This window comes from Berghia stephanieae, chromosome 1, assembly GCF_034508935.2.
Source record: "Berghia stephanieae isolate SIO BIC M18660-M18661 chromosome 1, UCSD_Bste_1.3, whole genome shotgun sequence".
In the NCBI taxonomy this organism is placed as follows: domain Eukaryota; kingdom Metazoa; phylum Mollusca; class Gastropoda; order Nudibranchia; family Aeolidiidae; genus Berghia; species Berghia stephanieae.
Genome location: NC_088360.1, coordinates 26,166,460 through 26,185,326, shown reverse-complemented (window position 1 = coordinate 26,185,326; position 18,867 = coordinate 26,166,460). Strand labels below are relative to the sequence as shown.

The 18,867-nt window shown below is 35.5% G+C and overlaps 1 protein-coding gene across 1 annotated transcript; it reads left to right on the top strand.

Moving 5' to 3' along the window:
* The first annotated feature begins 3,957 nt into the window (after positions 1-3,957).
* LOC144971021 (calmodulin) lies at positions 3,958-14,987 on the top strand. The gene is made up of 5 exons (XM_078911316.1): positions 3,958-4,667; positions 7,678-7,708; positions 8,264-8,407; positions 11,054-11,296; positions 13,673-14,987. The coding sequence occupies exons 1-5, from the start codon at positions 4,665-4,667 to the stop codon at positions 13,699-13,701; spliced, it is 450 nt and encodes a 149-aa protein (XP_078767442.1). The 5' UTR covers positions 3,958-4,664; the 3' UTR covers positions 13,702-14,987.
* The last annotated feature ends 3,880 nt before the right edge of the window (positions 14,988-18,867 follow it).

Below are 18,867 nucleotides of genomic sequence, written 5' to 3'. Positions count from 1 at the left end.
GACTATAAAAGTTCATGGTTACACTTAGTTTTGTGTATTGGTCCGTTATACTTCAGCATGGCAATGTTTTGAGCTTCTTAGCCAAGCGCATACTATCTCTAAATGTATGAATAAATAAATAAATGAATAAATTAATTAATAAATAAATAAACAACAAACACACGTGGGCATCGTTAAAAGACCGGTGAATGTTCATGCCTCACTCAAAATCTCATGATGGTGGTGGTTGGATGGTTTGTATGTGGAACGATGTATCTATAATATTGTTTGTTTTATTATAATATTATTATCCAGTGTCGAGATATAGATAGTTCGAAGTTGACGTCACTCAGGTCTTTGTTATTATTTTTTACCATCCGCGTTTATGAGTTCTTCTCACTAAACTGTATGAATGTGTATGAACCTGACTATAAACGATCATGGTTACACAGAGTTTTGTGTGTTGGTCCGTTATACTTCCGGATGGCAATGTTGTGAACTCCTTAGCCAAGCGCATACTATCTATATGAATGGCGACTAGATCGTAGTATTAGTAGTAGTATGTATGTAGATTATAATACATTCGTTCTGATCTGAACAACTTTAGCAGTCCTCCCTCTTTCTGCATTCCAATGTGACAGCTTGACATTACATCATTGCCGACTGCCATAATATATAACTAACGCACTACACATTTATTACGAGAGACATATGCTACTACATACGTAGGTTCCTGGTCCAACCCAAACCGTGCGAATGTGCGGTTTACACATGACAGGACAGTTAGTATAATATTTCACCGCTCAAGGACCTTACGGTTCAATCACTTATTATACTGAAAAGTTGCAGACATGATCTCTCTCTCTCTCTCTCTCTCTCTCTCTCTCTCTCTCTCTCTCTCTCTCTCTGTGTGTGTGTGTGTGTGTAATTGTGTGTGTTTCACTATCTATCTATCATCTATCTATCTATCTATCTATCTATCTATCTATCTATCTATCTATCTATCTATCTATCTATCTACCTACCTATCTATCTATCTATCTATCTATCTATCTATCTATCTATCTATCTATCTATCTATCTATCTATCTATCTATCTATCTATTATTAATATATATATATATATATATATATATATATATATATATTATAAATACATATACCAACCTCCCTATCCTCCTCCCTCCTCTCTCTTCCTTCTATCACTGCCTTTCATTCTATCTACCCATCCATCTATCTATCTATCTCTCTATCTATTCATCCTTCCAACCACCTCTTCCTCCATCCATCCCTCTATCTAATTTGACCTCAATACTTATTCAGTAATTTTATGCAATCGCCTTTCCATTCCTTGCTTGTTATCTCAGCTGTTAACCCGATTCTTAACTTACTTGTAAATCTGTTATAATGTATAATTCGGTCTGCATTTTACGAATAGTAAAGGCCTTATTTATCTAATTTGTTACTCTGAATTCTGAATGTCTTCAAAAGTTGTATTCCACCCCTCTCATTGGAAAACCCTATCGTTTCTTAGTAAATGCGTAATCGTTGAATAATGCTTTGAACTTGAATGCGTTGAATAAAAATTATTGAAGAATATTTGCGCACATTTTATCGGCGTGAAATTAGGTGGAAAAGACAGCTGTTTGGTAATTAAAAATAATATTTTCGTGCGCATGAATACAAATCCAACGTTTTTGGTTTTGGATCAAATTGTCATTCAAGCAGAAGGAGAAAGATACAAATTATGGTGAATAGAAGTAGTAATGCCATGGCATTTGGTTACAAAATATCTAATAAACTTACTTGGGGGGGGGGGGGGGGGGGGGGGGGGTAGACTAAACGTATTCTTTCATTTCTATTTATTTATCCAACTTGTTATATTTTTATAGTACAATAACACTAACTCGCAAGCTCGTTGTGTTATTGGATACGATAAAAATAACTCGTTTAATAAATACAAAGAGATGAAAGAATCGTATATTATTATTCTATTTCGTATCGGTTTTTTCCCTTCTTTTCTCTACAAAGAGTATCACTTCATGCCTTAAGTTATACTTAGCACTTCGCGATGTCTATAATATTGGATTTAAACCGTTTTGACTCTCCTCTCATCAAACAAAACAAATTGCTCAGGTATGGGGGAGGAATGTGTTAGCAATGCAACAAGTTGATTGCAGACCAGATACTACAACAAAGTACATGAGTGTGCAGTGTGTAAGGTATGGGGGACAGGTAAACGAAAATACTGTAGTAAGATGTAACTGCTGGTCAAAATTATTCGCGATGGTGGTGTACGAACGAATCGGCGGTCTCAAGAAGTGGGTGAGAGAGGGATCTAGTAATGACTTTGAGTTTGAAACGAATATTTTTTGTGTTCGTGGATAGCTCACACGGTAGAGCCACGCTCTCACCTGCCAGGCGGAGTTGTCGTACCAATAAGGTCGCAGGTTCAAACCCCACCACCGCCGCGAAAAATTTTTATTCTCTATTGTCTTCTGGCACTTTTCTATTCACTTCATATCTTGTTGTTACCAACATAAGTGCCTGCTCCACTCACTTTTCTGAATTAAAAATTCACCCCATACACCGGAGCATACTCAATGTCTCAATCGTTTCTATGTTATATGTTTGTGTTGAGAATATTGGCTATTAAGCTTAACTGCTGGTCAAAATTATTCGCGATGGTGGTGTACGAACGAATCGGCGGTCTCAAGAAGTGGGTGAGAGAGGGATCTAGTAATGACTTTGAGTTTGAAACGAATATTTTTTGTGTTCGTGGATAGCTCACACGGTAGAGCCACGCTCTCACCTGCCAGGCGGAGTTGTCGTACCAATAAGGTCGCAGGTTCAAACCCCACCACCGCCGCGAAAAATTTTTATTCTCTATTGTCTTCTGGCACTTTTCTATTCACTTCATATCTTGTTGTAGTAAGATGTAAACGTTTCAGTCGACATTTTGCCTTACACGACAAACCAACGTAAAGAATCCCCCCCCCCCTCACCCCCCCCCTCCCCCCAAGAAGAAAACAAAACCCCTAAAAAAAAAAACAAATAACAAAAAAAAACAAAAAACACCCCACCCCCCAAAAAACCCCCCCAAAAAAACCCCTCCAAAAACAACGAAAACAAACAAAAAAAAAAAAAAACAACAAACAAACAAACAAAAAAACAAAAAAAAAAAAAAAACACACGAAAACAAAACCCCTCAAAAATGTATGGGCCTTACATTCCAGAAAGAGTAAGAGACGCATATTAGAGAGAGAGAGAGAGAGAGAGAGAGAGAGAGAGAGAGAGAGAGAGAGAGAGAGAGAGAGAGAGAGAGAGAGAGAGAGAGAGAGAGAGAGAGAGAGAGAGCAGGGATCACACAAAAATGTTAAAATGTTTGAAAACGCGGTCCCTCTAACCATATAATGAAAATTGCTCATATTCAGGAAGTAAGTTAAAAATAATGTTATCGTAAAGAGGCTCATGTCCGCAACTCGCCCGTTTTCCGTCGCTTTCTTGTGTTTGTTCTAAAAAGATTCATTGCATAAAGAACCATATGATTAATATCAAATTAAACACGTCTAACCACGGCTCACAATACACGACAAACGAATTTTTGATGACTCACGAAACATGGAGTCGGCTGCAGGATGAACGAATGTTCTAATTACATACTACGGTAATAGCATAACAATGATTCGATTCGGTATGCTGTAGTTACTAGAAGTCTAGTAAAGAAAGCTGAAATTAAAAGTCAATTCTTTACAGATTACTGAATATGAACCGTCATTCAGTGGCTATATAAAGTATTTGCTTCGTATTAATATTTCATCTTCATGAACGTTTCTTTGCGCAGTAATAATAAGATAATATAGTATCTTTATTCTTGTCACTTTTTCCTAGTTTTCATAAAACTTCCTCGATACTATGAGTGATGAAGCTGGTGCTTGTCACGTTGGCATTGTATGTAACTGTTCCTAGTTTTCCCATGCACAATACAATGATGCACGGTGCCAGCTCGCGTTCTTACTCACGACGCACGTGTAGCATTGGTGTTGAATGTGAGAAGAGTGAGATTAGCTAGGTAAGACGGGTTTAACGTTTTCATTCGACCTATCGTAACTGTAAATGTAAGAATATTGTAGTAATTAACTACTGCATAATATATATTAGCCTTATGATAGGTAATGGTATGACATTTGTTGAATTTAATCGCTTTAAAATGAGTTAAAACAACAAGTAAATTGAATAAACGCAAACGCACTCTCTCCGCCATGTCGCATTGCAGATCGACGCGAACCAATCAGATTCAACGCACGACGGCCGTATAACATTTGGCGCGGAAGCTGTGTGAGTGAGTTCGGTCGGTCCGAGATAAATCAGAAACTGGCCTTGTCGTTCGTGTTCACTTCATCCGTTTATAAGTGTGTAGTGAACGGTTGAGTCAGGAATAGTTTTGTGTGTACACCGTTCTTTATTCAGATTGACGGATTTTACTTCAGTGAATTTCGTTGGATTCATTGTTACTGTCAGCTTGGATAATATTGGATTATTTTTATTTCGTTGTGACTGAATTGCAAGTTTGGAAATTCTCGTTTCAAAACCGGCGCCGGTGAAATTACAACGGAAGTCATCCTACTAGCGCTCACCCTCAGACGTGTGTTTGCTTTATTCATCTAAGCTTTACTCAATCCATCATGGTAATTGTTTTATTTATTTACATCCGATTGTAATAATGTAAAGAAACCCATGTAATATTAATGTTGAATGGCTTGTTCACATTATTTCATTGTATAGTGATGTGTGATATGGAGCATCAATCGATTTTGTTAATGCATTGCTGCATTATGACTTTCACCGGTTGGGCTTTGGTTCGTAATTACCACTGCCAAGACTAATGTTTTGCAGCACGTATCTATAGTTATAAGATGTACTGTTTCCTCGTTATTACATCATATCACTATTAGACCAGAAAATAACCGCACTTCTCCCACTCATCCTTTTAATGAAAATAACCGCACTTCTCCCACTCATCCTTTTAATGAAATCGTCCTTTTAATTAGCGAACACTTCTAGTACTTTGGGCCCATTTATCTTTCCTACTGACAAATAAAGGGCAGCACTTTTTTTTTTATAAACGCTGTACTGGCAGCGCGAAGCGTCAGTACCATATCCGTCACCTCCCGAACTCTTTCACATCAGAGTCGAGTGATGTCCACTAGTGAGTTTATTTACCCAATATACCGTATATGTGTTACATTACATGCTTGTGAGTTTATATCCTAAGTGTCTTTCTCGCCAATAAACTCTCTGGTGTCTGCGTTGACCACAAGAAATCGCGAGAGGGACTCTATAGTATAAGATTAAAGGTTTATATCACTTTTTGGAGGGGGGAGGGGGGGGGGGGGGGGAACGGCGTCTTCTCGTGGCCAGGCGGAGGGTGCCGTATCAGTCGGTCCCGGGCTCAACTTGGTATCACCTCAGGGTTTATTTTTGGTTATGTATATAGTCTATTGTCTTTTGGCACTTCTCTTCTTGCTTTATTTCTTATAAGAAATTGGGCCAGTTAAAAGTAATTAACACTTCATCTCATTTTAGCAATGCTTGGAGATTAAAAATCTTGACTGACCCAAGACAAACGTTGAGCTCAAAGTATATAATAACGGCCAATTAAAACCCATTGCTACCTGAGAATATTAGTATTAGATGGCATTATACAACCGACTCATCGGACGCTGGCAGAATAACGGAAAGGGATGGGGTGATAATATGTACGAGTGCTATCTTCTGCTCCCACTCCCCCCTTCTCACGCGCTTACTTTTCCATTATTTCTTTATTACTCATTTGGTTCTCGCATAGTAAATTCATCAGATCATAAGAAATAGACATAGGTTAAAGTTTCCCCTTTCGCCATCCTTCCCATATAACAGTTGCATGCCTGAGAATCTGAAAACAATATTATTATTGTCCATCGTTTGATGCTACGCATTTCCATTACGTCAGAGACCCAGACTATGGCAATTTGGATTACCAAACATGTGAATTAAGAGCTTTTCAATTGTACCCAATCTTGTAGCTATGCTTTGCTAGTTTTATCAGCCAGAATAATAGGTCTCTACTATCAATAAGCATGGGGTGGTAGTACCTTTGACTTTGAGATATAACTTTGATAGAAGTAGCAAGCCCGCCACATAATTATAATTGCTAATTGCCAAGTTCAGATTGGTTGGACTATTTTAAAATCAAAGAAATTACATTACATTTTGAGAGCATTTTAAAAGTAACCTTGCAGTTTCAGTTAAATAATTATATGTTTTTATTGAAATTCAGACTTCATGCAAAGAAAGTAGGTACAGAGGCAAGTCTGAACAATGAGTGGGAGTTATTTGACGTATAACTGTTACTTTGTACTTGATTTGTGTTAATTGTTTTTTTTTTAAGATTGCCACTCACGGTTCTTTGTCTTGGCGTCAACATGGGTAATTTTAAGGAACAATTTAAAATTATTGGTTTTATATACTTGTTTTAGGTACGGAAAACCCAAATTTAGATTATATAATTGTTGTCTTTAAGTTGCATTCAACAGGTAGAACTTTTTTTCCTGATTAAAATGGTATAAAAATTATTAAAATTGGTTAAAAATTAAAAAAGATATGTTATTTCGAAATTTGTAGAAAATCGCCAAAATTTGTCCTTCTTTGAAAGCAACCTTTTGTCCGTTTTCAAAATGCCGTATTTTCATAAATATTCAAACCAGACCTCTGTAACTTTCTAACAATACACATCTTTTTATAAAACAATATGTGTATTTTTTTTCTGAGCTCAACTCTAAGTAAAATAGAAATAATTTGCCCCTAAAGTAGCTGACAAAGCCAAAATTGTCAATTTCAACGCAAAGTTACGAAATATCAGCGATTGTGCCCCTTGCCTGAGCCGGCATATGAGTGAAGTGAATACGGCAAATGTTGTAGTTGTAGTTTCGTTTTCAGTTGGCTGGTGAACGCAAAGCTATTAATCTTGCTTTCGTATACATCATTTTAAAGCTGAGATTTTAAACTTTCTTTTGATACCAGAATCGTCCAAATTTTCAAATTTTTCTCAATTTTTTTTTATCAATTTAAAGTTTTTAACTTGAAACTTCAACCTTTGAAAAAAATCATAAAAATGCGAATCTGGTATCGAATGAAAGCTTGTTCAATTTCTTTCGGATGCAGCCATTGACGTTACTATTAATAGCGCTGACGCGACCAGCCGAGCGGAGAGAAAAGACAACCGTCAGTTACGGTGATCGAGTAGCGGAGCGCCGGTTCCAAAATCGAAGTTTACTCCTCTTCTTCAACTCAAAGCCATGAAATAACGGCAAATCATATGAAAAAAGCATGAACGTTTTTTTAAAGATGAAGATTTGAGATTTAATTTGATACCAAAAACGTTTTATTTGACGGACTGAAAATGAGAAAAAGAGAGAGACGATTTGAGTTAAAATTCTCGGTTTGCCAATAAAGCCATGACTCGATAAGAGGGTTTGCCATACCTACTTGTTTACTCGGAAAATCTTTTTCATACATTTAAAATTTTAGGGTTTTTAAAAAATGAAACCATCAAGTAATTATTTTTTCCTTTGTCATTTTAGTCAAAGGGAAGTCATGTATAAGATTAGGAGGAGGATTTGCTTTCATTGACAAACTTTATGATTTTTCATTTCACAGGCTGATCAATTGACAGAGGAACAGATTGCAGGTAACACACTTCCTCCCCCCCCCCTCCCCTCTCTCTCTCTCTCTCTCTCTCTCTCTCTCTCTCTCTCTCTCTCTCTCTCTCTCTCTCTCTCTCTCTCTCTCTCTCTCTCTCTCTCTCTCTCTCTCTCTCTCTCTCTCTCACTCACATTTTTTTGGCCGAGACGACTATAACACCATTATCGAGCACTTTCGTACCTACAAGCACCCACCAACACTCATATATATTATATATATATATATATATATATATATATATATATATATATATATATATATATATATATATATATATATATATATACATATACATATATATACATACATATATATATACATATACATACACATATATATATACATATACATACACATATACATATATATATACATATACATATACATATACATATACATATACATATATATAGAGAGAGAGAGAGATAATTAGATATACTGCATTGTTCTTATGATTGGTAAAGAGAATGAACCCCCTTTTTAATCCTACCTCAAATGTTTCTAAGCAGTTCGTAACTTTTTTTTTCCTTTCATCTAACAGAATTCAAAGAGGCCTTTAGCCTTTTCGACAAGGACGGAGATGGCACCATTACTACCAAAGAATTGGGGACAGTCATGAGATCTTTGGGACAGAACCCCACAGAAGCAGAATTACAAGACATGATCAATGAAGTTGATGCTGATGGTTGGTATATTATATGATTAAATTAAAAAAAAAAAAAACCAAAACAATTTGTTCCTTAATCAAAGAGTTAGAAAAAGGGTGGATCTAATCTTCCCCCATCCCTCATCCTGTCATAAACAAGAAAATCTTTAAAGTCAAACTCAAAATCGTGTATTGGGTTATTTAGAGACTGATGAGGAGTGTGTTGTGATATAATTGTTTTGTTTGGGACACATTTCTTGTAAATAGGAAGACTAATTTTTATATGGTAGAAATAATACAATGCTTAAAATTAAAATGACTGACCATAGTATGCAAACTAAAAGCAGGCAAAAACATGTCATAGATCCCTCTCTTTAAAATGCCACGTTATATCAACCATGAAAGTTGCATGGCTGCCATGTAAACTCTGAAAGGCAACTTAAAACTCATTGCACTTTCAAAGACCCAAGTCCAGTTGCTCAGACCACTTTTAATTGACTTTCTTATATTTCAAGTAGAAAATATAAATGTATTTTCAATTTTACAGTTTGTGATTGACACATAATCTTGTTAGTATCAAGATGTGACCAATTTCATAAGAAACTGGGCGGAGTTCCTGACCTCATTAAGTGAGCAGAGATGTTATTTTCAATGTCTTCTTTTACCCTGTATATATGTTTTCCAACTTGCTTTTTCTCTTTGTCTTGGAGTTACTTGGGTTTTGTCCTTTTCTCAGTCAGAGTCCTTGGATGAGTGGGAAACAGTCAAATGTATAGTTTTGGGATTTGATATTTTTTTACTTGTAAAGAATTTCTCTGCTGTGTATTGTTATATTTGCTATTTTGAATGTATAATAATGTAAGCATTTGAATATGCTCCATTTAGTGGGATTCAGTGCTGGTGTCTAGATATGAGACTTTCAGGTATCTGAAACAAGCACTTTGATGGTATGCCCTTAGAATCTACACTGTTCCCTATTTTAAAAATTCCCCTTTGTATAACTTTTTATGTGCTTTCAAATGTTAGTCTAAAATAAAAATTTGACGATCCCATTTCCTCTTTACAGGCGATGATATTGTAGTATAGTATAGTGTCCAGCAAATTAGGCTTTCAGCGCCTTTGCTGATCTAGAGTATGGGTAATTCTTTGCAGCTATCTCAGTTTGATGAGGGGCTTAACTAAGCTGAATCTGTACTTTAGACAGGCTGTCAAATTGCATCTTGGAGGCGTTTAGGTCTAGAGCTTCTGCAACTGAGATTGGAAGGTTGTACGATCGATCATTTACTATCTGGCTAAAGAAATGTTGTCTGAGTGATGTGTTGCACCTGGCTTTGTTCAATTTATATCTGTGGCCTCGGTGTTACTGTCAGCAAACACAAATAATCCCTTCTGGACATCGTATAGGTCGTCATAAATTTATATGTTTCTATCATGTCGCCTCTGATACGCCTATCTGGGGATTCCAATCATTCATTTTCAGTCGTTCTTCGTAGCCTTTTTTAAATCTTTTATGCCTGGTATTATCTTTGTTGCTCTGCTTCTTGTCCTTTTCATATTTGGGTGACCATACTGAGTTGCTAAATTCCAGGTGAGGCCGAACTAAAGCATTAAAAAGTATTCTCATGGACTCCAGAATTGTAAAGGACCTAAATGTGTTACAATTCAAGCAGTTTTGAAGTCCAAAATATAATAATAATAAATGGCATTTATATTGCCCTTCACCCCATTGTCACAGGCTCTAATCAAAACATATTACAGTAAGACAAGTGTTGATGGAATAGTGATACAAATTCAATTTAACAACAAAACATAAAAGAGCAACTTACCACATTAAAAGATAAAACTTTAAGCGAGATTTGAAAATTGTCGCGGAATCCGAGCATCTCATATGTCGAAAATTGAAAAGATTGCTCACCTACTTTACAAGAATTGATTGGTCATTGCTTGACCTCAAGTTTCTATTGGGAACATAGATGTTTAGGTCTTTTAATATAGGAGGGACTGTTAGTGATAGATAACAGTACAAATCTTATAGGCAACTCTTTTCTCCAAAGGAACTCATGAAGGAGAGTTGCCGACGGGCATTTTTGTTTATTTCGTACAATGAGTCTGGCTGTGTTATTTTGAGCAACCTGAAGTTTACACATTTTGTCTTTAGCTAAATTCACCCAGAGGCTGGGTGTGGTTGCTGACTTCCCGTATTGGACACGGAGGCACTAACTGTGTCGTCTATCCCCCTATATCTGTTTTCCAACATGCTTTCTGTCTTTGTCTTGGGATGAGATAACTTGGTTTTGTCTCGACCCTAGCTGTGAGAGAAAGTCAAATGTTCTGGGAGATTATCTTTTTTTGTCTTGTAAGTCATCTCTCTGTTATGCACTTTATTATGTTTTTTTTTTTTTTACACATTATATATGATTTGTAAACATTTGAGTGTATTCCTCTTACTGGGGTACTGTGCTTGTGTCTGGATGATACTAAGGTGATCTCAAACGAAGTACTTTGACAGTGTGGCCTTGAATCTACCACCTTTTTTCGATTTGACCCAATTCTCATTTGTGATTCCTTTTCTTGCGTGCCTAATTCTAAAACTTTTGACTATCCCATTTTCTTCGTTTTTCCAGGAATAAATTAAACATTTATGAAACTTGCATACTTATTTGATTGCTTTGTTACTTATTTCAGGCAATGGCACAATAGATTTTCCAGAATTCCTAACTATGATGGCAAGAAAGATGAAAGACACTGATAGCGAGGAGGAGATCAGAGAAGCATTCCGTGTATTTGATAAGGATGGTAATGGATTTATTAGTGCTGCTGAACTTCGACATGTAATGACAAATTTGGGTGAAAAACTAACAGACGAAGAAGTAGATGAAATGATTAGGGAAGCTGACATTGATGGTGATGGTCAAGTCAACTATGAAGGTACATCTTTTTATTTAGTTTTTGTGCTATAGATTTGTTTAGTGGGGTTGAAATACAGCTGTTTTTTCTCGTCTTGTTTGCTGCACGATTAAGAGATGTTATAAATTTTAACATATGTTTTTTTAAAGTGTACTTAAAGAATGATTACTGATGAATAATTCAAATGTTAACGCCCACAACAGTCACAAACATCATCGTTGTCTATCTTTGCCTCAGTTTCTGTATCATTGCTAACAGTCCTTTATGTTATTACTTACTATACTAAGCATATCGCAGCCATCATATTGCTTCTCCCATCAACACCAAGGCCTCTTGAACTTGATGCCCTTTTTTTTGGAAAGAGGAGGTCACTATCTTATTATCATCGCTGCAACTACCATCTTTTAACACTAATCTATAGGAGATTGCTTTATATGAACAAAATTCTAAAACTCAACCTCGTATGCTATCATTTAAAAAAAAAATGATTAAATGTAAATAGAGGGGAATGAGTGATCAGAATTTTTTACTTTTAAATCTCGATTTAAGTTTAAGAAATGTGAAAAACTGAAATCTGGCCCACAACACGCATCTTTTCAATTCAATCCAAATTTCTAGTCAAAAAGGGTTTCAATTATCTTCAAAATACGAAAGTGGTTCAATTCCGCAATCTATAGAGTGACCCATAATGCACCCCCATATTTTACAAGTAAATTCCATTTAACAATTATAGGATCACAAAACTACCAAATATTAGATTTAGAAACTAAAAGTAACAAAAATTGTCTACGTTTGAAAAAGGAAATTGCTTTGTTGATATTTATTGATTCTTGTCAAAACTCCTTTCAAATATTTAGTAGCTACTCCTCTATTTTATACATAGACAATTCATCTTTGGTTTCGTTTATATAAAGCTATATCACTGAAGGATCATATATATATATATATATATATATATATATATATATATATATATATATATATTATATATATATATATATATATATATATATATGTAGTAAAATAATGTTCAAATTAAACCAAACTTTCCAAGAGTATGGTCACACGGCAACAGGACCTGGGACATAACGCAATGGTCTATTTTTCCATTCACTGCACTCCATATCCTCAAAGAATAGATAAATCAACTTTGCAAGCTTCCAACCAATTGACAAATAGCTTACTACTGTTACACCTTTGGCTTGACTATGTAAGACATAGTCATGGAATTGAGTCAAATGCTATACATGAACGCTTTAGATAAAACTAGTGACAGATATGAACACACAACTTTATTAAAACAGCCACATTAAGCAAAAGTAAGTCAAATGATAGGGAGGCTAAGTATGACAAAGCAAGGAGGGTTGCAATAGACTACTCCGGAGCTGCTTCTCAGTTTTTCATTTATTTATTTTATATATTTTTTTTTATGGCAAAGTGATTTAGTGTGTATACATGTATAGTATGACTATGACTAACCCGACAGTCTTTTATATTGGAATTTATGCCATAGACTTTCAAATTAGTGATCTGTCATTTTATTGATCAAGGTTGATATTTGAATGGTCATAAGTAGGTTTTAAGCACGTATATATTCCTCTTGTTTTAAAAAAAAAAATGTAAATTGTGATCCAGTTTCAAAACGAGTCTTGTGTCAGGTGAATCGACTATGATAACTGTTTTTAAAGTTATATGATAAGAAATAGGAATTAAATATTTTTTATGCAATGTAAAACATGTATGTATTTTTATTCTCCACCATAGCGAATAGAATTTAATGTTGAGTTTCATAAATGTGGCTATAAATTCAATTTCAACACCTTGTTCATTCTGACACAATAATACTGCTTTGAGACAGTGGGTCACAATTTTTCGGTGTAATCATGGTAATTTAAAAAATCAATTGTACAGTTCTCTTATACTGGCATTATGGCTCCTCTCGTCATTTATGATTGGTATCTAAATCTATAAAATAGTTATCTAAATATAAAATAGTTCAAATGATCTTGTATCACCTTACTTAATACATTTTTGGGGATGGTGTTTTTTGTCTTATTAATCATCTCTGTTATGCACTGTATTAATTTTTTTTTTGCTTTATATATATATGATTGTAATCATTTAAGTGTGTTCCTCTTATTGGGGACCTGTGCTTGTGTAAGGATGAGACATTTATTTAGGTGATCTCAAATTGAGTACACTGATAGTGTGCTCTTGAAATCTACTTCTATCTCCTATTTGAACAATTCCCCTTTGTCTTACTTTTCCTTGGGTGCTTTAATTGTACTTCCAGAACTTTTTACCATCTTCCTTTTTACTGATGCTGATATGACCTTAATGTGTTACTAGTGCCATAAAACCCTTTTTTTAACCACATCTCATTTTATTCTTTTTCAGAGTTTGTGACGATGATGACATCAAAGTAATATTAGATGGTAAAACTAGTTTTCATTATTCATTTCTACATCACATTTGGCTGCATGAGAACAAAATGAGCTCAAGACAACTGCTCTGTATGTCAGTGCCAGTCTCATTCTCATTATTTGATGCAAAAACCTGGAGTGAGCATGATAAGAATTGATATGGATGGCAGTGATATTCTCAATTTTCCATTGGATTTGTGAGTGATTGATTGAAATATGAATGCTTATTGCATTTTGACAGATTATCATAAATTTGTCTGCTGATATTTATCTAATTATTTGTATTGTTTGAATGGAAGGTTTGAAAAACGGATATTACTTCAGCTCACTGAGTATCAGACATTTCCTGACTTTTATCTTTATTTCAAACTGATGATGGTGACATTGCTATTCACAGACCTTCTTAAAGTATTATCTCCTGTCACAGAAACTGGTACTTTTTTGATATAATACACAATGCTATTTCCTCATTTTCAAACCTGTCAAAAGTTTGCCTGGTGCTCAGTGAGTCGGTAAAATCAACACCTCTTTGGTTTCTGATCCTCAACGACTTGGTAAAATTATAGGACAGTCGTTGAGAAAGTAAAGGATAGCAATTTGAGAATCACGAAGGCTTTTATACAATTATATTTAGGAATTGTTTTCCTGCAGACGGATCTCGAACTACACTTTCAGGTGTAGTATGGTGTAAAATTTATGGTAATGTTTTTTCTCTATCTCTTATTCATTGTTAGATTTTTTTCCAATTGTTCTACTTTTTGTCAATTTAAAAGTTTCAATGTACAGATTTCTTCTACTGTTCTAGTCACTTGCTAAAAGTTCTAATGGTTCTTTGCCTTGTTGCATTGAATCTGTGATTTGGGACCATTACATGATTAAAGCTATGACATGGTAATGAAGGGTTACTGATAGTTAGCATCAATTGTTTCAGTTTCAGAGTACAGAGGGAAAATAACTAGTCACAAAATGCTCTAAAGAGTAAAACCCTCATTGCCCTCTCTGTCTTCTGGTAGTATTGTGTAATGCTTTTTAACTTTTTCAACACCTCACTAGTCTTAGCTATTTCGCAATTGATTACTTTAGAGATTTGATTCATAATTTTGGCCAACTCAGAAAGTTACATTACCTAATTTTGTAGGATCATTCTCAATTTTCCCTATTTTGGTATTGGTACTTACTATTTATTACCTACTACTAGTCAAGACAATCGGTTGCAATTTATAACTATACACTTGTTTTCTTATGGTATTGTTATGTTAAATTAAATATTATTGAAAAATTGATACTTACTTGATTTGTGTTTTTGTTTTGTTTTTTTGTTATTAAAAGTTTTTATTTTTTAATTGAACCCGTGCATTGTCCGATGCTTGTCTCTGATTTTTTTGCCATTTGTTTAATATGGGTTTGGGTCTTTTGACTTCCTATGTTTGGTGGAAAGGTCACTCATGCTGTGGCGTCTATTTCCTTACACATGTTTTACTTTTCCATGATTGATGCTCTCCGTCTTTGTCATGGAATGAAATTGCTTGGTTTTGTCCTGGCTCGAGTCTTTGGCTCAAAGTGCAAATAGTCAAATATACTGTGTTACTTTCGGGAGATGTTTTTCTTGTCCTCTTGATTTGAATATGATATTTTGTAAGCATTTGAGTGTATTCCTCCGAGATCCTGTTCTTCTGTCCAGATATGACTTTTAGGTGATCTCAATGCTTATTGACTGGTCGCTTTTGGAATGTACTTCTGTTCCCTTTATGAACCAGTCCCCTTTTGTTACTTTTTTTTTCTTCGGTTCTTTTAATTTTAAATCTTTTTTTTTTTTACTATCCAATCTTCTTCCCTTTTACTGGTCCTGCAATGACCTAAAAGTGTCCTTAGTGCCACGAAACCTTTAAAAGGAGTTGAATTTACTCTCCAATACTCGAGGCAAAGTGATAAAAACAAATGGAAAGGCTGGATGGGGTCTTTTGTCCTCCTAGAGTGGGCAGGGAGGCGCTTAGTTCTATTCCCCTATATTATTTCCAACTTGTTTTCTGTCCTTGTCTTGGAAGGGGTGAACTTGGTTTTGCCCTGGCCTTAGCTGGGCACTGGGAAGTAAAGTCAAATGTATAGTTACAGTTTTAGGAGGTGGTGTTTGCTTGTAAATCATATCACTTTTGCACTGTTACAATGAAACCCATGTATAACAGGGGTTTTTAAAATCCCTTTTTCTTTCTCCCTATTTGCCTTTAGTAACGTTTATCAGCAATAGCAGGACTTTTGATAGCCTAATCCAGTGGCACAAAACCTGGCTATCTTCAAATCTATTGTATTAGCTCACATTTTGCTCAGTTAGGCCTACAACTAAAGGCAACCTAGTTCGTGAATACTGTGTGTTTAGGCTACCTACTACTATGCTATATCATTTTCAGTATTATAAGGGCCTTGTTCCCGGAGCACAAAACATACAACGGTCAGTTTGAAAGTGCGAGAGAGCAATGGTGATTCAGACCCGAGTTATTTCCCTTGAAATTCGTCGATAACAGGACTCTTGTTATAACAGGGGTTTAGGCTGGTCCCATCATCTCTTATACCGACGTTCCACTGTAGATCTATATTTCTTTGTTTTGAATTTATGGTTTGTAAACATTTGATCCTTTGCTTGTTTCTGGATGAGACTTTTAGATGATCTCGAGGTACACTGATAGTTTGCACTTGGAATCTCACATCTGTTCTCTATTTGAACCATTCTCCTTTATCTTACTTTTTCTTGTGTGCTTCAATTGACTATCCCATTTAATTCCTTTGACTGGCGCTGAAATGACCTACAATGTGTCTGAAGCGCCGTAAAACCCTCAAAATCAAACAAATGGTAAAGCATTATAAAAATTATATATTTTTGAAAAATGTATTAATATAAGGAGTTGTATTCCTAAATTATATTCGTGGGTGGGGGCAAAGTGGCCGAGTGGTTAAGGCATTGCACTATGATCCGGAAGGTCCCGGGTTTGAGCCCCGCTTCAGGCATTTTCGTTTTTTTTCCTTGGGCAAGACTATGAACCCCCAGTTTGCTCACGTTGGACAACATGGGTGATTCCTGTTGACATCAGACATCTCGTTTTAATGGATTATCTGTATTCCTTCATGGAATGCCTGGGCAACGGGTTCTTATGACGCTGTTGAAAGTGCGTAATTTTTTTTTTAATGGGTGGGGTCATAATTTATTTATAAACTTAGCATATGATAGTTTTATGTAGGTTTTGAGTGTATAAACTCAAAAGAGTTTTTTTTTTTATCCACGTTTCCCTTCTCCATGATATTGGGTGGGGTTCCTGACCTAATACTAATAGTGGGCAGGGAGCCTTTTACTGTTTTCTCTCCCCCTTTACGTTTTCGAACATGCTTTCTGTCTTTGTCTTGGGATGAGATTACACACTTGGTTCTGTCCTGACCCTGGCCAGGTACCCGAGCTGTGAGGGAAACAGTCAAATGTAAAGTAGAGTTTTGGGAGATGATATTTTTTGTCTTGTAAATCTTGTCTGTTATGCACTGCATTATTTTTTGTTTACACATATATTTCATATATATATACTTTGTAAACATTTGAGCGTGTTCTTCACGGGGACACGTGCTTGTGTCAGGATGAGACGTGTGGATGGTCTCAAACTTAGTACACTAATGATGGTATGCTCTTGGAATCTATATCTTTGTTCCCTTATAATAACCAATTCCGCCACGTCTTACTTTTTTTTTTTTTGGTGCTTTAATTGTATTTCTAGATCTTTCTACTATCCCATTTTCTTCCTTTTTACTGGTGCTGATAAAACCTAAATGTGTTGCAAGCGCCGTAAAACCATTAAAAAAAAACAACAAACAAATTCTCCATGCACCTGCTGTTTTAACCCTGTTTTGCCCTGTGCATTTATAAGAGGCTGCTAGTTTGGGAAAAATCATACATTTTCTCCATGCACCTGCTGTTTTAACCCTGTTTTGCCCTGTGCATTTATAAGAGGCTGCTAGTTTGGGAAAAATGATACATTTTCCGTCTTTCTCGAGTCCTTCCAACTCAAAAAAGCGTCTTTTGTCATTTATTTCAACAAACTTTGACCAATGGAGAAGCATGTGATCGTGTGGTTAGGCATCTTGGAAGTGAAGGTGCCTCAGTGACTAGAGTAGCAGTGCAATCAAATTTTACCAAATGGATATTTGGTTAATTATTTATGTAATGTAAATGTTGCTGCTTGAAGCTCGAAGAAATAAATAATAATGTGAAATTGAATGTTAGCTTCAATTTAATTACAAAAACACATCAAATGAACATTTCGGATTTCCCCTTTATCAACAAAACAGGATGAATGTTTCATTCATCCTGTTTTGTTGATAAAGGGGAAACCCGAAACGTTCATTTGATGTGTTTTTGTAATTAAATTGAAGCTTACATTCAATTTCACATTATTATATTGATGAAACGTCCAGTCACTCGAGACAGCCAGAAATCAATTTTCAGACTATCCAGATCCACCTGTTAAAATTGAACCTTGACACTTCACTGACTGAGGCAGCTGCTTCAAGTTGTCCAACCTCACGGTCAAGGGATTCTTAATAAGGTTAGATATCTTGGCGTTGTCGATGAATTTTGTAATACGAAAGTTGTTTTTCCGAGTTGAAAGAAGTCGAGCAAGACGACACGTTTTGCCATGCATGCTTCTTTACTTGCATACAATTGGTTGCCAAATTGTTAATACTAATACAGCACATATATTTCATGGAGAAGGAAAGTTGCAGTAAAACTGAAATCTTGAAGATAATTGCAGTTCATACACCTAAACCTATAATATGGCTATAAAAGAGCTTTGCTACGTTTCAAAATACGTTCAAAAATATAACGGCGGTCATAAATGTGTTTAATTATTTATTATCACGAGGATACGTGTATAGCAAGTCGTTTTCACTAACACTAACAGTAACATCACTCTTTTTGAACACGTTCATAAAAAACAAAAAAACCCAATTGGATAATTTTCTTTTAAACACTCATACTCATAAGACATCTAGACATGGTCAAAGCATTAATTTGAGTGTTTGGTTTGGATGGAGTAGATGAGCGCGGCGAGTACGTACCACTGACCAGCAATTTGTAGTCACTGGAGTGATGTTGCACGATCACGACTAACCAACAAAGGGAAGGTAACTCGT

What these genes read in the sequence shown, in the direction of transcription:
- LOC144971021 (XM_078911316.1), top strand. An exon ending in GACAGAGGAACAGATTGCAG is followed by an intron (nt 7,709 to 8,263) that starts GTAACACACTTC and finishes TTCATCTAACAG; the next exon opens with AATTCAAAGAGGCCTTTAGC. An exon ending in CAATGAAGTTGATGCTGATG is followed by an intron (nt 8,408 to 11,053) that starts GTTGGTATATTA and finishes TACTTATTTCAG; the next exon opens with GCAATGGCACAATAGATTTT.